The 25,583-nt window shown below is 41.3% G+C and overlaps 1 protein-coding gene across 1 annotated transcript in view; it reads right to left on the bottom strand.

Moving 5' to 3' along the window:
• LOC108794737 (myosin-6-like) overlaps positions 1–25,583 on the bottom strand; it is a 78,649-nt gene that overhangs the window by 12,001 nt on the left and 41,065 nt on the right. Inside the window, exons 33-44 of the mRNA XM_018565830.1 lie at positions 25,042–25,157; positions 20,624–20,816; positions 20,288–20,491; positions 19,193–19,318; positions 18,721–18,891; positions 18,395–18,499; positions 18,145–18,240; positions 17,043–17,166; positions 7,182–7,329; positions 3,789–3,951; positions 2,340–2,458; positions 1,472–1,562 (exon numbers count right to left, since the gene is read on the bottom strand). Of these exons, the coding sequence (XP_018421332.1) occupies positions 1,472–1,562; positions 2,340–2,458; positions 3,789–3,951; positions 7,182–7,329; positions 17,043–17,166; positions 18,145–18,240; positions 18,395–18,499; positions 18,721–18,891; positions 19,193–19,318; positions 20,288–20,491; positions 20,624–20,816; positions 25,042–25,157 (1,656 nt within the window). The remainder of the gene's footprint in view (positions 1–1,471; positions 1,563–2,339; positions 2,459–3,788; positions 3,952–7,181; positions 7,330–17,042; positions 17,167–18,144; positions 18,241–18,394; positions 18,500–18,720; positions 18,892–19,192; positions 19,319–20,287; positions 20,492–20,623; positions 20,817–25,041; positions 25,158–25,583) is intronic.

Here is a 25,583-nt window from a genome sequence, read left to right as displayed (position 1 = left end):
ACTTGAATAAACTCAGATTGAACTAAAAAAGGCCAGAATGTGAAATTGCATGGCATTTCTCAGAGCAGCATTCCTGATGGTGACAACAGTGGATCATACCATGCCAGAAAGTTGTCATTCCATAACAGGATGCGACTGAACAAGAACTTACATGGCCAATTACCACTTATTATAAAAAAATTACTTATAAAATTACACAAATATGTTAAAGCTTTTATACAATTTTAGTGAATGGATTAACATATACTGACATAGTCATCACCTAAAAAGAAAAATGTAAAAATAGGTTTGTTTTTTTAAATTAGGTCATTATAAGATATTGCATATACAGTATTATATATTAGTGTGTATATATATAAAAAAAAAAAAAATCACATATATACACACACACCAAGTGTATAAGTACTGATACTTTTCGAGCTCCAAGACTAGACTAGAGAAAAACTCAAAAGGTTAGGAGGCAGCTGTCATTTGTAAGGAGCATACGAAGCTCCTGGGATTTGTACATCTCTGTTTTAATGTACAATTTTGTTTTCATAAACATATATTAAAAGGGATGTACCGATACCATTTTTTCAAGTACTGATACTTGTCCAAGTACTCGCAGATACAACATTTTTGTTTTGTCATGTGACAGTTTTTCTAAAACAATACAGACTAATGATTTCAGGACAGTGGTGGAGCACCAGAGCCAGATCCCAGCTGTGACCACCGCAATCCTGGTAGTATTCATGAAAATGCCAAGTATCAGCACTTGGTATTGGTGCAACACACACACACCTAAAAAGAGGCAGCCTGAGACATGGCCAACTGCCTCCCCCTTTCCAACCAGAGCGTCCTAGGTTGCCAAGAACCAAGCAGTGAGATGAGTAAGGGCCATACACATCTCTACGCCCAGCTCTTAGCAACCTGGCATGCTCTTGCGGGCTTCCTTGCAACCAGTGACGTCAATTGTTGCCAGAAGCTCAGCGGGATGCTGGCCAGAGCGTCTCAGGTTGCCAAGAGATGGGCAGGGAGATGCAGAACCCTTACACATCTCACTGCCCAAATCTAAGCATTGTCACTCTCCACCAGCTATCATGTTGGGTCAATGTGCAGCAACACACCCTAAATGCATTAGTGTAATGTAGTGGGATTAATTCTGAATAGCACCCCAAATCACCTAGCCAATGGTGCGCTGGGGTAAATGCTGTATGCACAACTTTTGGTCTGTTGTGGTACGTTGGGCAGCCTATTCAAATAAATGGGGTACCTTAACACGTTATCATGCCTGCATTTACTACAACGCTGTGTCCCAGGCTGGTGTAAATGGGCCCACATAATTTCTCAGTAAGAAGGGTTTTACTCAGACCTACTGGGTAAAAATGACTCCCTGAATTATGAATTTCCTATATTATTCTTCATATGCACGGCATCTGTTCAGATGGAAACCCATGATTCTATTGATTCTAATTAAATTCATAATACTCACAACAATTTCAACTTCAAATTTATTTAACGTCAACTCTGCATCATCCTCCACTACAACCCCTTCCTCTGCCTCCTCCGAAGGGTATGTGGGCCTGAAAAGAAAAAGCCATCATGAAAACATAGAACGGAGGGACACCAAAGCATTTATGGTTGAAGAAAAGGAAGAAAAAATACAATTCTGATGAATAAAACTGCTTTATTAGGACCTAAATGTGGGTATTCTCTGTACTTAACTTTTCTTAAAGTTTTCTTTCTGAAATATACAGTTATTTAAAAAGTGTAAACATTAAACTCAGAGTAATGCATGCCTACTTATGTTTGCACCACTCTGGTTTTTGTTCTGATGGAACGCACAGTATCGTACTTTTGCAAGTCAAATAACAGGAGGCATTTAATTTACCAGCAAAGTAACACTGCACGCTGTGAAGTAACATGGCCACGTTGTTGGCACTCAATCAGTTACCAAGGTGCTTTTTCCTCCTTATAATTTAAATAAACAATTCATTTCAGGCCAAGTCAAAGAAATATGTCATTATGTTTATGAATAAAAGCAACAAAATCTTAGTGGCCACAAAAGACAACACAAAGAATGCAGTTAAAAGATTATTTATGCCTATGAAGGTTTATTTTACCTACCATATAAGCTTTATTGATAACCATAAAGTGCAATCCCCATAGCAGCCAACCAGAACCATTTTCCCCTTAGTCTCATTAATCAATCTCTATAAATTGGCTCTAGTTGGCTAGAGTTTCTGCATATCTCTTACCTATGCTCTATGCCCTTCCATAAAGTACAATGAAAAAATCAGGTTCATAAGGGAAGCAATTTTTGCATCATAATTCATTTGAAAAAACAAAGCATCACTTACCTTTTCCAGGTAAAACCTGTATGTTTCAAAACTTCTTCAGTTAGAAAATCAAGCACATAACACACTTGTTCTCCATAGCCAGCCTTTAATTTAGAAGGAGGGAAATCAGCTGTGCCACCCTGACAAAGAGCAGAAGGAAAATGATTTAAACCGGTTGTTTACCCCATTTCACGAAAAAAATCCCATCAACATACGATATAAAATCTTCTTACATTCATGAATTAAACAAACATTTTTTGCTTTTACTGCCAATTACAATTTTTCCACTTCCTGGTTGAGTAAGGCACTGGTGATGTAGCCCTGGCCTTACAGATGCACCCTGGGAAGTCTACATCATTAGTGCCTTCCTGGAAAATCTCATCTGTAAACTTCGAAATCTCGTGAGATCTCAGGGGGGTTTGACATTGTTTCCCCTTAGACGATGTGCACTGTCACATGTTCCAGGAAGCAGACCCAGAGTTCCAGTGTTTTATCGAAAGCTCCAACTCCTCGAGTTCTCCAACTGCCTGACTTCCGGTTTAGTTAGAACTTAGAGGTTTGTCCAATAAAGCTCTTCTGCACGAGCACCAGCCGCGGCATTGCCCTATACACATACACCACAGCAATTAAGTATTATAATGAACTAGGATCACACTAATACAACACGTTATTAATCTCAGATGCGCCACTCAAGCGGTGGCCATATTGAGTGGGGCACCTGAGATTAATAACGTGTTGTATTAGTGTGATCCTACTGCATTTTAATACTTCATTGCTGTGATGTACGTGTATAGGGCAATGCCACGGCTGGCGCTCGTGCAGAAGACCTTTCTTGGGCAAACCTCTTCGTTCTAACTAAACCGGAAGCCACGCAGTTGGAGAACTCGATAAGTTGGAACTTTCGATAGAACACCGGGAAGTAAAGGGAGAAGGATTAATTTGCCCTTAGTGAAAATGGCCACGGTGAGAAGAATGGGGAAGAAAAAAAAAAAAAAAGGGTATACAAACAATAAAAATCCTGAAAGTATGTCTAAGTATCTGTATAAGGTTGTCATTTTTAAGAGAAGGGGAAAGTTCCTCATTAAAGGAACAGTCCAACCAAGTGCAATATCAGTGTGTCAGTAGTTTACAATCCTTTTTATATCACTTGGGGGTACTTGTCAGTAAAATCGCTGAATCTAAGCTCCCAGATCTGTGCTGACTGTTATGACCACTACAAGAGGGTCTTACTCTTCAACTGCCCCTTGTATTTAGTTTACATTACATAAAACACATCCTGCTGAGAGGAGTAAGAAATAAGGACAAGGGAAAATGGGGAGGAACAGCTGGGATATCTCAATGCAGTAACCCCTGAGAGACATCATGAAAGAAGCCACTGGATGGGTCTACCCACAGCTAAAGTTCCAGGTTTAGGCAGGCTGATCTGTTATTCAATTGCTACAAAATGGATCCTTTAAAAATGCAACTTACAAATGACCGGAGCTCAGTGAGGATTTTGGAAACAGTAGCATTGGGGTCATCATATTCCTGTGGCTGTTCAAAGTGGTGTCCAGCTTTGTTTATAAGCCAAGCTGCCATTGTGGAAAACATAAAGAACTGCTCCCCAGAGTTTGTAGGTAAGGCAAAATACAATCTGTTGAAGGAAACACACGTTACAGAAGCCTGTTGCAAAACTTATTTCTTAAAACCCAACTCAAGCCAAAACATTTTATTTTGGATAGAGCTGGGAAGGATTTGACCTTTGTTTGTTTGTAAATTTTTTTGCAGTGATGCATTTTAGAAAACTTGGGTTTACATCTACATTATCGAAGTCTTGCCAAAAGATGAAAATGTTAGTTAAATCCTCCAGAGACCCAGTGCACATCACACTTGGTCCCACTCCAATCTCAGCATGAGGTTTTCAATTAAACGCCATTTTCATTTAGGTCAGTGCTGGCTGTAGTTCCACCCATGAAGCCCAATTTAGGGGTGTTCGTATGGGGAAGTTAGTCAGCCCCAGATGGTCAATTGTGACAAAACGCGTAGGGCGGAGTCTCGCAGACGTGGATTGGAGATTGCATGGTCGGCAGCACAGCTCCTGTCTGATCCGTCTTTGCGCCCAGAGAATACGGTGACACGGAGAGAGTTGTCGGGCATACATCTTACTTGAAGTTTTATGTCAACTTTCCTTATGCGATTCGTTTTTAAATAAAGGGGTTTATTCATTTTGTGGTTTTACGCTATGGGCTGTTTTTATATTTTATTGGATATGGTTTCATGATGACATGCTGACGTCATTTTCTATGTAATGATTGTGGAGAGACGGCCTTTGAATAAGATTGATTGGATACTATAAAGCGATTTTAGACCTGCTTAGGTCTACTTATAAGGATGAGCGGCCCACTAAGAGGGGTGAGTATGGACCTTGTATAAAGAACTTTCACTGTGGAAGGATAAAGAGTGTGGTGCACTTGGGGCAAATCTTGAGCACCTTATACCTGTGATTCCACATTTGTGCACATCTGAACACGGAATATATGATTGAACTTTCCAGAGCAATTGAACACTTTGATTGCATGTATTGTTTAACACATATTTATTATAGAGATTTGTTTATTTATTGTTCTAGATCAGGGGTGCCCATTAGGCTCGCTTAGCGATCAGTGGTAGATCGCGATGTCCTGTCTGTCTTCTCTGGATCCCCACTGCTCTCCCCCATCTTTATGCAGCGAGATCCGAGGAAAAGTAAAACTGCAGTCGGCGGCGGGGGGGCGGAGCCGCTATCACAGCAGCATGCCGAGCGGTGAGGAGAGCGAGCCTCGATCTGACAGCCGGCGGCTCTCTCTCCTCACCGCACATGCTGCTGGTTCCACGGTTACAGGGCTCCGTCCCCCGCCTGCAGCTTCACCTTTCCTCGGATCTCCTGCTGCCTCTGCACGGGAGAGCACAAGGGGGATCCAGAGGAGAAGTTGCAGCCCCCCTCTGTGCTTGGCCGAGTGGCGGAGGATGTCGTGTGCAATGTCGGCCACACGAGCACCGCAGACAGAAAGGGGCGGGACACCTCTCCCCGTGTGCAATGTCGGCCATACGAGCACTAATGTGCCTGGGTTCCCGGGTGCAGGCGATCGCACTGTGGGCGAGGGGCCTGGCTGCAGTGCCATTGACTTCAATGCACCGCCACGCCCCCTCCCGCCCCTGAACGCAGGTGTTTTTTCGTTGGTAGATCTCCTTGAGCTCGTCATTTGAAAAGTAGATCTCCAGACGAAAAATTGTGGGCGCCCCTGTTCTAGATGAAGCGCAGCACATTCATTATTATAATACGTTACAGTCAGGACTGATGTCACCTCTCCCTCTTCATTCTGCAGCTTTTTGCCCCCAACTCTGGGTGTAACAGTACACACTGGAGAGGCTGTACAACCCCCACCTCCCTGAAAGCTGCTAGATGGGATATTGTCAGCTCTGCCATGCAGTCCTGTGTCTTCTTTGGTCCGCTCTGCCAGATCCTTTAAAATAACAAGAATTACTGAGGCCGTACCTGCCACCAGCAATGCAGGGTAATGGTCACTGACTAGAGAAGAGCGTTGTCAATCATTGTCTGTCACACTCCCTCCTCTGTCAGTCAGTACTGCTGTCTCCATCTAGCGCTTTTGGTAGTCGTGGTGGTGGTGGTGGTGGGCAGCTATCCAACATTGCTTCTCAACAAGATCTGAAAAGGGACCAAGTACGATGTACACTGGGTGCTCTGGTTAGACTTTTTCTTTAACTACCAAACAATCAACATGTATGGGAATCGGTGCATGTGTAAATGAATTTAAAGCTCTATAAATTTATGTACACGTAAACTGGTCCAGCTTGGCACAAAGTAAACATATATAGAGAACCTGTAAAACACTGTAGTAGCCACAACTACTGTAGTGCTTCACACCGATTTTCTGGGTTCAGGAACAGCCTCTGTGCTAAGCGAATTCCACTGTTAAAATACTGTGGGTTGCTTGCTCAGCACAGTGGCTATTTAGCAAACTCCTAATATTGTTCTCAATGAATACTAGGTAGGGATGCACCGATACCAGTTTTTCGGTATCGCGTACCGATTTATTTTTTTGGGTACATATCGATACCGGAAGTCCCATTAAGGAAGCCAGGCGGCGTGTAGTGCTGCGCCACCTGGCTTCCTGATTAGCTGGGCGGCGTGTAAAGACTCGCCACCCAGCTTCCCGATTAGCAGGGAAGCCGCCTGCATGCTTCTCGTCACTTGGCTTCCCGGCCAATCAGAAAGCCGGCTTCCCGACCAACCAGGAAGGCGAGCAACAAATCACATGCTGCCTGGCTCCCTGATGGACCGGCTTCCCGGCCAATGCTCCCTTGGCTTCCCGGCCAATTAGGAAGCCGGGCAGCGTGTAATGACTCGCTGCCCGGCTTCCCGATACCGGATGATCAAGTATCAGGCTAGGTATCGGAGCATTTGGGCGACTAAGAGTATTCGTCCAAATACACGGCATCTGCACCGATACTAGTATTGGTGCATCCCTAATACTAGGCATTCTCCGATTGGATGAGGAGTTGTGATGTCACACAGAACGCCAAGCTTACTTTGAGAAAAATACTTGGCGTGCGCTGAGCGAGCAAACTGCAGTGTTTTACTAGTGGAGGGGAAGTCAGTCAGCACAGCGGCTGTACAGGACCCATAAGATCACTGTAATTGTAGTAGTTGTGGGTACTACAGTGTTTTACAGTGTCCCCGTGGCCCTCCCAGGAACAAAAACATACAGTATATATTTACATTATCCCAAGCTGGACCAATGTAAGTATTTATAATTTTCTATAGCTGGCGTTCAGCTTCAACATAACGTGCATTAAATTTAGTAACTTACAGGCCCGACTGACCTGGAAATCGGCCTCATGTTGTGCTTTTTTAGAACTTCATCTTCGTAGTTAAGCAGCTTCAATTTCTCCAGCAGGTCTTCCATAAGCATAAAAACCTGGTAGGCAGCGCCTGGACCACGATCCTCTTCTTCCATTCTTCTACTGTCTTCTGCCATTGTAGGTCTATGCTAGATAGATTTTGCTGGTGTTCAGATTTTCCTTGCTATCTTCTTCTCTGAAATGATGTTTTCACTATTACAGCTATATCCCAATGTTTGTTTAGCAGTGAAATGTTTTTAGGAGTTTCCACTAATATATTTATTTATATATAATACAGCAAGTTTCAAAACATAAAATATAGTGGGAATTGGTAAATTAGTTCATAACATAATTTTACTTGAATCAAAATAAATATTTTCAGAAATGTATTTGAAGCATAATGCATAGTTAAGAACAATATACAGTTTGGAACTTTAGAGTAGAAGTAGGAAAAGTGTACAACTTCACCTGGAAGTATGAAATTACTAACGGCATCAGGATGCCAGATGAATGCTAGATCTTCAAAGCCAATACAGAAGAGATCAGCTGCAAACTACATAGCAATTAAATCACCTTAAAGAAAGGCTTTCAGGAGAGAAATGTGTGGACTGCCATTGCTGACATGCTTCTGAAAAACGCTGGTTGGTTGGATGTCTAGCTTCGAGTTACTTGCCAAGTATTCAGATCAGGAAATGTGACTTCACTTGCTGCATGCTTACTCCAGTTCAGTGACATAGCTTAGTCATAGAAGTTGGCAATGACAGCCATATTTTTCTTTTATGGCAGGTTTTTTTTAAATTATGTATGGATCTGCAACCCAAAAAAAAGTTGGGACACTATGTAAAATCTACATAAAAACAGAATGCAATGATTTGCAAATCTCATAAATCCATAAATGTATTCACAATAGAAAACATATCAAATGTTTAACTGACAAAATTGACTATTTTAAGAAAAAAATAAGGTCACTTTAAAATTGATGGCAGCAACACGTCTCAAGAAAGTTGGGACAGGGCAACAAAAAGCTGGCAAAGTAAGTGGTACTTACAAGGAGGAGTTGGAAAAACATTTTGCAACTAATTAGGTTAACTGGCAACAGATCAGTAACATGATTGGGTATAAAAAGAACATCATAGAGAGTCAGAGTGTCTCAGAAGTGAAGATGGGCAGAGGTTCACCAAACATTGAAAAGCTGCGTCTACATATTGTTGAGGAATTTCAGAATAATGTTCCTCAGCGTGAAATATATCATCATCCAGTGTACATAATATCATCCAAAAATTCAGAAAACCTTGAAAATTCTCTGAGTGCGAGGGACAAGACCAAAAGGCAATATTGGATGCCCATGATCTTCGGGCCCTCAGACGGCACTACATTAATAACAGGCATGATTCTGTGATGGACATCACTGCATGGGCTCAGAAATACTTCCAAAAATCACTGTCTGTAAACACAGTTTATCGTGCCATCTAAAAATGCAAGTTAAAGCTCTGTCATGCATCAAGAAGGAACCATATCTAAACCCGATACAGAAACGCAGCCATCTTCTTTGGACCAAAGCTCATTTAAAATGGATTGTTGCAAACTGGAAAACTGTTCTGTGGTCAGACAAAATCGATGTAGCATTCTTTTTGGCAACCATGGGTGCCGCATCCTCCGGACTAAAGAGGAGAGGGACCTTCCGGCTTGTTATCAGTGCTCAGTTGAAAAGCCTTCATTTCTGATGGTATGGAGGTGCATTAGTGAGTATGGAATGGGCCGCTTGCACATCCGGAAAGGCACCATTAATGCTGAGAGATATACCCAGGTTTTAGAGCAGCAGATGCTCCTGACCAGACAATGTCTTTTTCAGGGAAGGCCTTGTATATTTCAGCAGGACAATGCTAAACGGCATACTGCATCTTTGACAACAGCATGATTTCATCGTAGAAGAGTCCGGGTGATTAACCGGCCTGCCTGAAGTCCAAACCTTTCACCAATTGAAAATATTTGGCATATTTGGAAACGAAAAATACGTTAGCGAAGACCCAGGAATATTGAGCAGTTAGAATCCTAGATCAGGCAAAAACGGGCCAACATTCCTCTCAAAACTCCAGCAACTGTTCTCAGTTCCCAGACGATTACAGAGTGTTGTTAAAAGAAGAAGGGATGCTACACTATGGTAAACATGGCCCTGTCCCAACTTTTTGAGACATGTTGCTGCCATCAATTTCAAAATGATCTTTTTTGTTTCTTAATATGGTAAATTTTCTCAGTTTAAACATTTGATATGTTTTCTATGTTTTATTGTGAATAAAATATGAGTTTATCAAATCATTTCATTCTATTTTTATTTAGATTTTTACACAGCGCCCCAACTTTTTTGGCTTTGGGGTTGTACATAGCAAAGACATTTGACCTATTCTAATTCTGGCTGATTTTAATGTTGCGCTTTAGATCTCATTCACAGGGCTGCCAGCAGATTCCTGAGGCAACAATCTGCGGATACACGAGAAGAGAGAGGCAGACACCTGCAGCTCCTGTCATCCTGCCATTGGTTTGATAGGCTCCTTCTGCCATCAATCAACTCTTGGGCGGAGAGGAGGGGGCGTGGCCTGCCACAGGGCTGTGTGTGGTTATGGATGCACACAGCCACGGTGGGCACAAAAACGCATGGGTGCCTCCATAGCAACCACTTAGCTGATGGAGGCACCCATGCAGGGGGTGGAGGGGGGAGCGCTGCAGGGCACCACTTGAAAACGGGGAATTGAAAACTTTTAAAGAAAAACGGCAACAGTCTTAGACAAATGTGAGCCTCCTTGTAGCAAATATTTTTTTTTTAAATGAAGCGTTAATATCACTTTACCAAGCATCACCAATTAAGATATCTAATGTTCTCCATCAGGACAATAGTCTCCATGGGGATTTCAAATTCAACAGCTCAGCAGAATCACATCTGAAAAAATGAACATTGCTGCCTGTGAGCAGATACCCCTTGGCCATCTGGTACCCACACATAAGCTGGCCATACACTGGTAGAATTTCTTACGGACATTAATATGAAACATCTGTTCAGAACATTTGATAATGCCGTCAGAGACGTGACAACTGTCATTTCTGTCGAAGGCTCCAACCCGTCAAGATCTCCAACTGCTGACATCAGACCACCTGCCAACACTGCGTGTGCGCCAGCCATATCACTGCAATAATCCATAGTTTCCTTGTCACAATCTCTAACTGGTGTCACTGCACTTGCACAGTTGATTGCATTGCAGGTGGGAGGTGCTTTGGGTTGCCATTCAAGTGAATGGCAACGCAATGCACACACCTCCTGCATTGTTAAAGAAGGGTGCATTGCATGGTACCATGCGTTAATGCACGGACCTGGTGTGAACAGGCCCTTAGGTCAACTAATACCAATTTAGTGCAAGGGCCCGTCTCGATTGCTACAAACTAATTGGCTGGATTAGTTGGTCCTCATAATGCATAGTGCTGGTCAATCAAAAGTCGATTGTATGGCGACCCTTACACAATTTAGCCACACACAGCTCTCACAGGAACATGTACCACCTCCTCATCCTATAAACTGTTCTCCCAGCCTGAGCCTGTCAGTCCTGCTCTATGGGAGGACGCAGTCTTACGCTGCAATACGCTCACCCAAGCTGCACATCCGTGAGGGTGCAGGTTTCCGTGCTGGGACGCAGACATGTCTGCGTCCGAGTACAGACACCCGCACGAGTGAGCGTACGCAATAAACACCCACACCAATCCGTGGGGGACCCTCGGACTTGAACATGGTCACACAGACCCCCACCCCGGTAGGTGAGACACATGCAAGGCTGACCACGCTCACCTAAAGCGTTGTGTGCTGTATCCCCTCCTCACACCATCTCACATCTCTTCCCGGACTCTCCGCATCCGTCGCTTCTCCGTTCACCTGGCAACGGAGCGCTGACTTCAACATTGTGCGACGTAAGTGACGCCATGCTGTGAGTCGGGGGAGGGCAGTGCACAATGTAATGAGAGAGACAGCCTGTGTTTCTCAGCTTTCCTCTATTACAAAGCGAGTGTTACTAATTATCGCGGATGCCGAACATACTTTAATTGATTCCAGGTCTCCTACACCTCTATTGCCAGCACCCAGTAATCACATGCTTCTAAACCAGGGGTGGGCAACTCCAATCGTGCTTTAACTAAAAATCCCAGCATGCCACTGCTTCTGGGAGTCACGCCTGTCATTCTTGCAATGCATCATGGGACTTGTAGTTCCACAATAGCTGGAGGGCCGGTGTTGTCCACCCCTGTTCTACATGAGATGTCCCTCTTATAGTTGTGATGTGGAGCCTTGTTTATTAAGCTGGTCATACAAGGCTGTATTTCTGTTGTTCAACCCCACTGGCTGAATGAGAGAATTTACACAATTTCCCCATCCACACTGAGGGCCTGTTAACACCAGGGCCATTCATCAATCGCGTAGTACCTCACAATGCACCTACTGGTATTGCAGTACCACAGGTTGCGTCGCAGTCGGTCGCATTGAAGGTAGGAGGTGCATTTAGGGTGCCATTCAAATGAATGGCAACGCAACACACCTCCCACACAGTTAACACAAGGTAGGTGTGTTGCACGGTAACGTGATTAAAGCATGTCCCTGGTGTGAATGGGCCCTAAGGCCTCATTCACACAGCGTACAGTCGGGCCGTACAGATCCGTGCGGTGTGCACGGCCGTATCGGGCCATTCCCGGGAAGGACAGGTGCTGTGTGTGATTGTACGCAGCAGCCTGTTCTTCTTTATGGGAGGATGTGGCCGTGCGCTCACCCAAGCTGCACATCCGTACGGGTGTCCGTATTTGAATACAGACAGGATAGATCCATAGGGAAGAACAGGCTGCTGCATACAATCGCATGCAGCACCTGTCCTTCCCAGTAACTGACTGATACGGTCATGCACGCCGCACGGATATGTACGGCCCAACTTTGCGCTGTATGAATGAGGCCTAAAGGTGAAAAAAAGAGGAATCCCCATCTGCTGGCCATTGTATTCAAACAGCCAGCACCCACGGCTGTTAGAATATCTGAACAGTGGCTTCATCTGACTAGATACAGTGTTCAGCTGACAATTTTCTACCCTCTTTCCATTTTTAAATAGACTTGTGGTGCTGACAGGGCCACGCACCGCTTGAATTTTGGTTGATTCAGCAAGGATTGGGCGAAATTCAAGACAGGTATGGATGCCCTTTAACTAGGACTAGTATTGTGTGGCTGCTTGGTGTAAACCATGCAGAACTCGCTGAACCCCCCCACCCCAGCCCATTGCAGCAGAGGTCACAACTAATTGGACTGGGAGGAGTTTTGCTTGAGTGAACCATCTACTTCAACCGCCAAGATGGCTGAGGTAGCAAGATTAGATTAGGTCATATATGCCCCACCATGCAATAGTACCTTCTGGTTAACCCACGATGTTCTTCACCGTTATTATGTACAGGTGAAACTCGAATAATTAGAATATAGTGCAAAAGTAATTGCAGTAAGTGCTGCAAAAGGGGCCCAAGCCAAGTACTGAGTACATATGCATGCTTGTACTTTTCAGAGGTCCGATATTGTTCTATGTACAATCCTTGTTTTATTGATTGCATGTAATATTCTACTTTTTTGAGGTTGTGGATTTGGGGTTCTTGGGGTTTCCATGAGCTGTAAGCCATAATCATCACAATGATGACAAATCACGGCTTGAACTATCTTGCTTTGCATGTAATGAGTCTATCTCATATATTAGTTTCACCTTTTAAGTTGCATTAGTGAAATAAATGAACTTTGCACGATATTCTAATTATTCGAGTTTCACCTGTACATTGGTTACTTGCACAGCATGAGGCATATATTTTGTTACATTCCTAGGACATATGTCTAAAGACCCCTTGGGGTCAGGCACAGAAAAACATTCCTTTTTGTCCTGTCTATCCCGGACTTTTTTAGATGTTACGCATTTATCTGCATGCATTACCTTTACAACAATATCTTGATGTGTCCAGAAATTTGTGGGTGTCATTTCTGCTTTTAGATACTGGACAGATACTGGGAGAACAGCCAGGTCAAAGAATGGTATCCGTTACCCTCATGGTTTCCCAGTCCAGCAAAACACGGGCCATGGGCAATGCAGGGCTGACACATTCAACTTCTGCGATGGACATGGGTTTTCCTGGGATCAGATTCTCACAGCTCCCCAGTTCTAGGAGAACTAAATTGTCATTTGCTCCCTTATCTCAGACCCCGTAGCTCTGTAGTATGTAGTAGCTGGCTGAATTTAATTTACATGACCTTCTATGATTTCCTCAAGGCACAAAAGATCGAGGGATACAGTTGTTGAAATAGCCGATGAGCTGGTTTTTCTTGTCTCTAGACTGCAGACCGTGACATGCCCCATTTTGTTACAGATAAAACAACTCCAGGTATCCACAGATACTGTTTGTTTTTAACCTTCCACTCAATAAAGGTGTCCTGTGAGGGGTAAAAGCAATATCATTTATTCTGCTTCCATTAGGGTCATCTCAAGAGACTACACATGACATGTATTTGTATAACTAAAGATGTGAATTGAGGCCATAAAGGCCCCTTTAGATATGGTCTTCAAAGTGGGTCTTTGTCACACATTGAGATCTCTAGACTGAGGAGGTTGTAAGCTATCTAGAAAATTGTCATATATAAGGTGTACATGTTTTACCTCTACAACAGCTGAGAGTAAGGGCAGGTTCACACCATTTTCTGGTCCAGATCTGGTCCAGAAAATGGTGTGAACCTGCCCGCAGTTCCAGTGCATTCCAGACCATACAAAATGAAACATGTAGTATTATTCTGGTCTCGTCTGGAACGGACTGCGCTGGTGTGAACCCGGGTCCAGAAATAGCATAGGGATACATTAGGATGCATTTTAGGTCCGGAAACAGTCCGGTCTGGTCTGGAGATGATCTGGATGTGGTATGAATGGGCAGGGAATTTCCTCAGGGAAATAGAATGCTAGATTGGTTCTCAATAAAAAAAAATGTGGGGCTCAGAATGACAAGAAAAGTCCTTTGTTGCAGGGTGCCACCAGCTCTATGTATCATTTCAGATCTGCTCGTCTTTGCCCAATGCACAAATGCAAGATTTGGTCTCACTACAGAGGGTTCTGGAACCACATTAAACTCTGCTGTAAATAATAATTAGATGATACAAATATTGTATTTCTATACAAAGCAAAAAAAGACAAATGTGCGTTATAAAAACAGTTTTCAGAAAATTTCTAAATGGAACATAGTTGAGGGGAGTGTACCTTTAAGGTGCACCTCATAAAAAGAGATGATATAACACTTCTGGGAATGAATTGGAGTGTACCCATTTCCAGATCCACTCTGTTGATTAAAGGAGAACTGTGGGGAGAGTGGTCAGTCATTCCAATAGTTACAGCCGACGTGTGACAATGACTGCTCTATAGATTGAGAACTGAGCGATCACATACCGCTGATCACTCAATTCATGATCTTCTCATTGCAGAGAGTGGAAACTATCAGCGTAGGGTTATGAGTACACATTTTGCTGTCAAAGCTAAGCAAGGATAATAGGAGGGACCCATCAAGACAAAAGAATAAAGAAACTACTTGTAGGAATTGTCATACTCCAGGCAAGCCCCCCCCCCTCCATAGTATCATGCTATAGCAGTCCTGACTGGTCTTATTGTTCTTTAAGAGACATCTCCTATCACCATATGTTGCTTTTTTATCTGTATTGTAAATAGATAATTGCATATAAACGCCCCACTTAATATTTTTCACTTGAGTTTTGTGATGGGACATTTATCCTTGCAAGATTATTTAAATGATTGTGCCATCATTTCTATATAAATAATTACTGTATGTATAAATATATATATATATTTATTTTTGTAAGGATGCACCGATACCGATATGAGTACTCATACACACTTCATGAAGAGATGTTAATCCCAATTACAAGGTAAAGTGGAGCTGCACCTTAATACAAAGATCGTTCTGTCTGTCCCTTACATCACCTTAGGTAGTTTGCAAAAAAAGATCAAGCTTAAGATGTAGCATGATATCTATCTAAACTGCGTATAAACACTCCAAACAAATGACTGGGTGAGCTAAGTTAGGATGTCTCATTCATTTCTGGAACTTGTATACTCACAGAGCTTGTATACACAGCTGTAAAGTGAAGTATAACAGCTGGGAATACAACAAAATACACACTGTTCAGCACTTCTCTCCTCACAGTTTTGTTAATTACTACTGTAAATTTGTGGGTAAGGAATACACACTCTGCAGATTCCCAGGACTTGATAGATGTGGTAAGAGTTCGGCCATAGTCAACTTTTGATCCACATTCATAAACATTTCCCAATAGCTTATTATGTGAGAATGAAAACAATTTACAAAATGAAGCTGATTTATTAAAGTTGATATTTATTTCACACAGTTTGAAAAACTTCAAGTTGCTGTAGAAAGAGGTACGACCTCACAGAGTCTTCAGCCTGTCTACTCCTCTTCACGTACCTGTAAGTGAAATGCACAGAATGAAAAAACTGTGTAGCAGATTACCCACAGCACATTCCTGTACTCATGTTAAAGCCTGCATTGTAATGAAAGCAAAGACAGTCATTACATTACTTATACCATGAGTGACCTGATTAGAATTTGTTCCATTAAAAATCAGTCAGTCTGCCTCATTTATCTTCTTGAAGACCATTTAACCCCTTCATGACTGAGGCCTTTTTTTCATATTTTCTGCACCCATGTTATATTCCACATTTTAGGCCTGAAAATGACTTAAAACTCCCCAAACATTATATATTTTCTGAATGCCAAGACCCTATAGAATAAAATGGTGGTAGTTGCAAATTTTTATGTTGCGCAATATTAGCGCAACTCCTTATTAAACCCCAACATTTAGTGAAAAATGTAGTTAAATGCCCCAAAACATACAGCCTCTCTGGCGTTGATTTACTAAAGGCAAATAGACTGTTCACTTTGCATAGATGGGACCCTTCAGATATGACAAAGATTTTATTTGCGGATCTCAACTTTATAGTTTTGAAATGAGTTGCCACCCTCCCAGCCTGTGCAATTTGCTGAAAAGTACCAAATTAACACAGGTAGGATTTAGGTGATCAAAATATTAAAAAACTCATAATGTAACTGGGTTATGAATGATGAATCTGAGAGCTGTTCTGCTACGCGTAGAGACCAAACACTCATGCTTTACGTCTAGCAGAACCAGTACCGACATATAATGACCACATTATTAATATTCTCCAATATTCTACCATAAAGCTGGCACGTTTGGAGTCTAACATCCCGTCACTGCGCAACCGGGCTCTTGCAGAAAGTTTTATAATTGTGCACTGTGGTGTATGGCAATAATGGGTTATTAAGCTTTTCAGAACTTGGAAGAATTCAAATACACACCTTTTTTTCAAACACCATTACACCTAGCCTATGCAATTTGTATGCAGATGCATGGACTGGTGTCTAAATGACCCTTCGCTATGAAGGTATATGAATTAAACATTTGGCCTTTCTTTAACACTGCATCATTAAATTGTTATGCATATTCCAAATTAACTCTGCCCTGACTGGATAACAGACTTGTACTGCTTATGAAAAATTTTATGAAAATATGATCCAGGCCTACTCACTCTTGGCTGGATCATGATGTTTGCTTTAACTTCACTCTAGTTTCCTGAGATAATGTCATTACAGTAGTTTCTAATAAATATTCATGTTAGCAAAATAATTACATTGTTGTCCGTCTTTATATCTGTGTTCCTTTAGAATTTTCTGATAAGGTATCAAAGTCTCTTACCTTTCCACCATCTCTTGTTTTGCTGCGTAGCTTGTTCACTTGAGATTCTGCAACATCAGCTCTTTCTTGGGCGTCATCAAGCTCATGCTGCAGTTTCTTGTATTTAGATAAATATTGATTGGCTTGTTCCGCCTGCAAAGGACAGTAGTTTTTAGGGTTCTAACAGTAAGCTTTATATTCCTGACTCTAGATTGTAAGAAATAAATAATACAACTGTTTTCCTTTTAAAGGACAGGCAAGCGACATAAAAATGGCCTGCTATTTCGGGCCTCAGATGCTTTCTCGACTGATATTCTCTCCTAGTTTCACTGACTATCTGTGGCACTGTGGAGCGGGTGAAGGGACTTTTCTGTTTCTGGCTTCTAGGGTCTCTTCCTGAGTGATCTACTTCTGTGTTCTGTTCTCTCTCTCCCCGGCCCAACTATGTTCTTCCATCCTTCTTTTCTACCTGTTTTTCTTTGGATTTGTGTGTTTCTTTCTAGTCCTATTGTTCCTTTTCCCCCTCTATGCTGATCTGTTTCCTGATTCATACTCCTGGCTTCGCTATCTTGTCTCTCTTTCACCTGTTCTCCTACACCATATAGTTGTTTGTACGAGCTGGTGTACCTCGGACTTGGTACTGTCTATTTTGGACGCTACCGTCTTGGGGGCAGAAGCCAACAACCGCAACAGAGTGCCCAAGGTTTTTTTTTTTTGGGGGGGGGGGTCCCTCGGCTCTACACAGGGTCAGAACTGTTATGTACAGATCTTAAGATGCCTGCTATTTGAATTCATTGTCAATTAACATCCTTATGAAACCCACAGGTTCACTTTAATGTGTATACTTGAAAGCACTACTACAAACAACATACCAATAGAAGTAGCAATGCCTACCACTGTCAGACACAGATTCTGGAGGTAATATATGTGGTGAATGTAAATATGGTCATACAAGATTTAAGACACAGAAGAGGGTAGGACTGTTGATGACAAAGTATACATGACTTCCAGTGGTTGTTTGTCTTATAATGGAAGCATTTGATGGGGAACATACTTATATTTTCTGATGTGTTAAATGGACCATCTTCTATGTTGCACAGAGTGTTTTTAATAATTTCTGGAAATACTTACAGCCTCTTCAGATTGATGCTTATAACTCTTAACTTTCAGTTGTAATTTATCAATCAAATCTTGCATTCGGTTAAGATTTTTCTTATCCTCTTCTGCCTGTGGAAATAAAAATCAGCATCATTAAAAAAAAAAAAAAGCTAGCTGGTAATTACCTCTGTTTCATTTTGTTAAATTTTTTTGTGATAGGGATTTTTATAGTTATTGTTCAATATTTTCTTAGTTTATTTAGTTTGTATAGATTATATTATACCTGATAAGAAAGCTCTTTAATGCGCCGTTCAAACTTGCGGACTCCTTTCAGTGACTCTGCATTCCGACGCTGCTCTAGTTCCAGTTCATTTTCTAATTCGCGCACCTACAAACAAATCATTTTGTTATTATGAAGAGACCTGAAAATATTGTGTGTGTATAGCAGCCTTTTTGATGGAATTTTGAAGATTTTAGATATGTAATATAGTAACCAAAATGTAAATTGCGTAATTAAGGTGTTTACACAGTATCATTAGACTAAGTTGTTTACACTGTACAGATGTAACTTGGTTCATGGTATACATTTAGAAGGAAAAAATGTGATACCCTGGTCTCCAACTTTTGGATCTGCTTTTTCCCCCCTTTAAGTGCAATCTGTTCAGCTTCATCCAGTCTCTTCTGAAGATCTTTAATAGTTTGCTCCATGTTCTTTTTCATTCTCTCCAAGTGAGAACTGGTATCTTGTTCTTTCTTCAGTTCTTCTGCCATCATGGCAGCCTGTTAAATTAAAACATGAATAATCAGCTTTAATTATTTTTAGATTCAGTCTGTATTGATATTTTGTCTTGTCTCTAAAATGTGTAAATTATATGTTTTATAATAATTTTTAAGTTGTGAATGTGAATCACAGAGTAATTCCTGTAAAGGGTTAGGTATTATTATTTAATGTAAATGCTTTCATTCTGCTCCACAAAAGCTACTCATACAACTGTTTGCCTATAGTGATGGTTACAAGAACAATGTTGGTACCAATAGGCTGCCATACAGATCAGGAGAATGGAAAGTGATCATGACTTACATCAGTGATGGCTTTTTTGGCTTTGTCTTCTGCGTTTCGGCATTCCTGAATGGCCTCCTCTACTTCACTCTGCATATGGGACAAGTCACTCTCCAGTTTCTTCTTCTGGTTAATGAGACTTGTATTCTGTAGGAAGATTTTTACCAGAATGCGTCATAACTTTGTAATATATTTACATATACTATATTTAGAAAATCATCTATTGCAGAGCTGCATATCTAATGGGCCTCTACTCCAAATGGGATACCACTATTATTTACTGGGTCCTTAGAATAAAAAATACTGTTCTCCTATGCTTATGGTTTCCTAAAGCAACTTTTATTACAAAATAAACATTTAATATAAGGTGCATAACAGCTATGCCTTCAGGCTACCTCTTTCTAAAAGTTTAAACTGTGAGGGAAGAAGTGGGATGATTGACTGCTTTAAATCATTAGGGTTCATTTACTAAGGGTGAAGAGAGCTATCTCTTAATTTAGTTAATATAGTGATGCTATATTGAAGGAAATTAAAAGAAACAGGGTATTTGCTTGCAGATGATTGGATGACTGACATAAACACGCTTCGCCTTACTATCTAAGTAAACACTGACTTTAAAAAGTAAACATTCTCTACTCTTATAGTAAATTAACCTCATTCAGTTCTGTGTGTAAATTGGAGCTTGAGCTATTGAGTTATGCAAACAACAGACATTTTTTTCAGAAAAGTTGGTAAAACTAGCAAGCAAACATGTAACAATAAGCCCAGAGCTCCATCTGCTGGTGGAAAATGAAAATACTGAATATTTATATGTAATCGTTCAGATATATCTAAGTAAAAAACAAAATACATTTTGTATTTTTTTATTAGTTGTGATCATGATAAATAAAATATATTCATAACTACTATATATTATCTTTATGCTTCGTTAAAGAATAAACAAATAAATAATATAGGTAGAATTTTTCCTGTGCTACCAGTTCTCCAACAAAGGTTTTAACTCTGGGCAAGTGTTATCTACATTTCCAAAAACAGCTCAGCTTTGCTTGAAATACTTTCTTGACAAAATAAGCACTGCCTAAAATTTCAGCAAATAGTTGTGTACACATTTTGGACCTGTGAATGAAGCAGGTTGACTCTCTCTGTAGCTTCCAAAAGTTCCTGCTCTGCCAGCTTCCTTGCTCTTTCTGTTTGGTCCAGTCCTCCCCTCAGTTCATCCAGCTCAGCCTGAAGCAAGTTGTTTCGCCGTTCATTGACTGCTGCTTGTTCCTTTACGTCCTCAGAAAGGTGAATGGAATCATCCAGCTGGACTTGAAGGTCCTAGGAAAAGCAAATGATAAATCAGTTAGGCTGATAATATTGTTTCCTGTGATATATTTTTTGTTGAACCAAACTATTGTATATTCTTAGCATAATAGTCTAAACATAGCTCTAAATCTGTAATTCACATGCCTTGATCTGGGCCTGCAGATTTCGCATGGCTTTTGTTGCATCTGTAGCCTGACGAGTAGCATGGCTTAGCTGAATTTCCATTTCATTCAGGTCTCCTTCCATCTTTTTCTTCAGCCTCATAGCTTCATTTCTGCTTTTGGCTTCTGCATCCAGGTTAGATTGTAATGATTCAATATGACGCTGTTGGTTTCTCCTAATGTGCGAAAAAGAAGTGTAATATTCCTACAACCACAATTCTAAAAAAATTTGGGACGCTGTGTAAAATCTACATAAAAACAGAATTCATGGATTTGCAAATCTCATAAAGCCATATTTAATTCACAATAGAGAATAGAAAACATATCAAAATGTATAAAATGAAAAAAATTACCATTTTAAGAAAAAAATAAGGTAATTTTGAAAATGATGGCAGCAACACATCTCATAAAATTTGGGACGTGGCCATGTTTACCACGGTGTAGTATCCCCACTTCTTTTAACAAAATTCTACAGAAACATTGGCACATTCTGTCCTATGATTCGGTTTTATGCCACTATGTTAAAGATCATCCTGAAATTACTTACAGACGTGCCAAATCTATAAAAGATGCACTCATTTCTAGTCATTACCACCCATTGAAGGAAGAGACAGTAAATAATAGGAAAGGTACATATAAATGTGTAAGGTGCGCTCAAATGGTAAATACTATGCATCAGGGCTCAAAATTTCCACTCGCCTGCTCGCATTTGGCGAGTAAAAATAAAGTGAGGGCGAGTGGAAATTTGGGTCTCCACGTACTGGTCCGCAGGCCAACTCCGGCCCGTGAGCCGGTACTATGTGGCCTGCAGCCAGCTAACATATCAGGCACACGGTCGCAGACCGTTTTGGACAGGCAGATCGTACTTGCGATCATCACAAACCCTCCCCGCTTGCAGTAGAAGCGGTCGCGCGCTGCCCATACACCTGTCGATTATCGTACGATCGCGGGATCACCCGTGATTATCGTACGATAATCGGCAGGTGTATGGACACCTTTAGTGTATGTGTATATTAGGGTCCATTCACACCGACAGTATATTTCAGGTGCGATTAGAGATTCCTGTGTCAGGAACTCACGTTTTCCTGCAGCAGGAATCACTAATCTGCCGTTTACAAGCGGCAACTATCATAAGATAAGAATTATCATGAGATTATTTAAGAGGATGTGTTTAGGGGTGGAGTTAAGGCAGGGTAAGAGTTAGGTGGGGCAACTGGTGGCTAGTAACTCTTAAATCCTGGCTAGTAGCTCAGGACTTGAAATTTTGAGCCCTGGTATACATGATGTTATGTGATTGCGGATCTTTTTATATTGGTAAGACTAAAAGACAATTCCGCAAGCGTATCCAGGATCACATATATTTGAGTGAAGCAGGCAAAATAGTCACCCCTATCAGTAGGCATATTGGTCTTAAAGGAGAACTATGAGATGAGTGATTTCCACTCACCTCATAGTTCTAGCCGACCTGTGACAATGAGACTGTCACAGGTCGGCTCAGTAGATCGGGAGGTGAGCAAACACATACCAGGTTCGCTCACCTTTCGATCCTGTCACGGCTCTCTGCCGTGACAGGGGGAGGGGCTGGATTCCCCTCTCCCCGCTCCGATCTGCCAGCGCTGACTGGCGGAACGGACGGGGGAGGGGGCGGGTACAGCTGGCTCTGCCTCTAGATAGGCAGAGCCAGCTGTCACTCACGCAGCTGGGCGGATCCCGTCATCTACGTCGGGATCCGCTCCAGGTGCGGCGTCTCAGTATACCGCGAGCTGTAGCTCGCGGTATACTGAGCTTAGGGTAACGGGGGGGCGCTAGTTTGTGTCCTCCCGTTACCCTAAGGAGAACTATGGGGAAAAACACTGATCACATAGTTCTCCTTTAAACATAACTTCGATACCAAACATTTACCATTTTATAGCTTCAGAACAAACAGTAGATATTGGGAGAGGTGGTGACATAGATAAAAGAATATTACAAAAAGAAACTAGATGGATTTTCAGATTAACTGCTACAGTAGTACCAGGCTTAAATGAACAAGTTAGCTACAAACCATTCCTGTAAAGAACTGTATCTCCCACACAAGTCGGGCTAGGTAGCTTTTAATTTTGATATCAACATTGACTGCCTCTAATAGCACCTTACGTTCTTATTACTGACTTTAATGGCATTTGTTGATGAACACGTATTTTCATAATATTCTCTTATTGGATGTAGCGCTAAAAAAGTTTCTTGATTAATCGAACATCAGATATAAGTTTGGTTACTGCTTATATTGTGTGGTTGCTATATACACCAATAATAGCACTAAGATCACTGATAACGCTGACATAACATGTGTTATGATGTTTATGAGAACATGTATCATGATCTGTTTGCACCATTGATGTTTGAATATTGTATTATATCTATTTCTACAGGTGCGGTACGTGATGGATGGGCGGGAGTTAGAGGATGGGCTTTGTACTGGGCCCGCCTCCATTTGATACACTTCCTTTCAATCCCGCCCAGTTAGATTCCCTGCCATATATGCTTTTTAGGGGGAAGCCGGACCAGAATGGGACGGTCAGTGACAGTGATGGACGGGACATTGAGTCCTTGCTATCGTGCCTACGCACATTTATGGGCGCATGCACAATACACCTCCCTGATGCAGACACACCTCTAGTGCAATGACGGGATTGGTATATTGTTATTGTATATTAATTAATATGTATTTTGTTAAGTAGAACTATTATATACATCATAAGACTGAACAAGTATGTTTGTAAAAAGCAAACAAGACTTTTTACACTTATATATCTTCATAAATTATAATAGGTCAGTTTCACCTATTTTGTTTAATCCCAAGCTGATTTATGAAGGAAACAAAGTCACCTAGCTCCCATGCTGACCCACTTACTTTGAGTCACTGTCCCAGAACAAGTAAGCATTTAAAGACTTCTGACTTAGGGTTCTCTCTGACCTTCCTGAATTATATACTCATTGTAAGTCTGTAGTTCAGGCAGCATTCTCTGAGGGAGGTCAGCAATGGCAACCTGCATATTTCATATCCTCTGATGCATTCTCCACCAAACTCATGTTATATCTTGTTCTCCCCTTTAAGATGTAATGTTTTATGCAAGTTAAAAGATTTCATGAAGCTTCTATCTACTCTCCAGTTTTTAAATTAAAGTGCCACCTTCTGTCATATCAAATAGCGTTAGAGAATCACATGCACACCATACAGCGCTTGAACCAAATGAAATATCCATTGGTGCTCAAAATGACGACATGGATGGCGCCACATAACAATCCAAGTAAAGATAGTAGTCACCAGCACTCACTTGCAATGTGCAAAAAGGATAGCACTTTTATTGCTTCTTGACGCATGTCACATATCAATAAAAATGCTATCCTTTTTGCACATTACAAGTGAGTGCGGGTGACTACTATCTTTACTTCCGTCATATCATTCACACCATAAAGAAAGTGTTTCAGTGCACTGGCCAGTGAACTGACAAATTGCTGCATGCACTGTAATTTCCTTTAGTCACAGAAAGGGTCTCCATTACTGTATCAGACTTTGCTTAAATGCTATTGGTCTGTTTTGACCCACTGTTTTTTGTTTTTATAATCATTAACGTGGAGAGTGTTAGGGCCACGGAAGCAAAATAGGAGAAGTGGCCCCATGGGATTGTCGCCCCTATCACCGGTGTTTAAAAAAAAAATTATATGTGAATAGAGGTGTGGAGTGACTGTCATGTACATGTCTCTCTGGGACTGCTTTGCTGGTTCTTTCTGCTTTGTCTTTCAGGTTACAAGCTGCCTGCTGTTGCTAGGAAGATTTACCTCACTTGCTGGACAGACCTTCAGTCAGCTGAGCACAGGATTGGTGACAGACTTTTGGCGGGAAAACAGCTGACCAATGAGTGTAACCTTTCCCCCTTTATAGTCACTCCTGTCACTGGACAGTGTCAGCATTTTACCTCAGAACTGCCAGCTGGACTCACCTCTGGATTATCTTCACAATTCCTTTTGGATCTTTTCACCTGCTTCCCGCCCACCCTCCCCTTTACTGTACTTTCCCTTGTCGCGGTCAATCTTTATGGGGTAATGTCGCCCACTTTGTGGGTGGACAGTGCTTGGTAAACAGTAATTTGGTTGGTGTAAGTTATTGCTGCTTGAGTCTTGATGACTAAGCATGGTGGTCTGTTAATGGTTAACAGTGGTTCTGTTTGGTAATAAAGGTTGAAGTCTATTTATTGGATAGATTAATTAAAACCCAATATTGGTGCCGCGGCCTAGTTATTCCACAATCGTTGTTGTGTTTTACTTTATTATTTAAGTTTATTGTTATGGTATGATGGATGTCAATGGGGTGTCAATGGGGTGTACAATCCCATGCCCTAACCCTATAGCAACATTTACCTGATGTTTTCTGTCTCTTCATCTTTTTCAGACAATTTTCTTTCAAATTCTGATCTTATCTGAGATAGTTCCAGCTGAAATCGGAGAGCTTTGCTTTCTTCATGTTCTAGTGCACCCTTAGATGATAATAACATAAAAAAACAGGAGTACATTATATCATTATTTGGCTGTAATAAAAGTATAATATATCATTTTCTTTGTGATTTCAAAAATTACACCTGTCTATACAGAAATATGCTAGGAGCTGAAAATAGATTTTCCTAGATCTCATTCACACTTTATTGCAAAGCACAACAGTTTAGGGCTCGCTGTATTTTTTTCGGAAATTGTGGTGAGCTGCAGTGCATTGTAAGGCAGTTGCATTCTGCTGGTGGTTGCCATTCAAAATGTATGGCACCGCTGCATACGGTAGCAACACATGCATGCTGCATTATGGATATGTGCACATCTTATCACTTGTTTCTGCAAAGCGCTGGTGTGAACAAGCCCTAAATCTAGTTATACATTATACATTAGTAAATGTGAAAATGTGAACATTGGAA

This window comes from Nanorana parkeri, unplaced genomic scaffold (assembly GCF_000935625.1).
Source record: "Nanorana parkeri isolate BGI_ZX_2015 unplaced genomic scaffold, ASM93562v1 scaffold890, whole genome shotgun sequence".
In the NCBI taxonomy this organism is placed as follows: domain Eukaryota; kingdom Metazoa; phylum Chordata; class Amphibia; order Anura; family Dicroglossidae; genus Nanorana; species Nanorana parkeri.
This window is presented reverse-complemented; position numbering and strand designations above follow the sequence as displayed.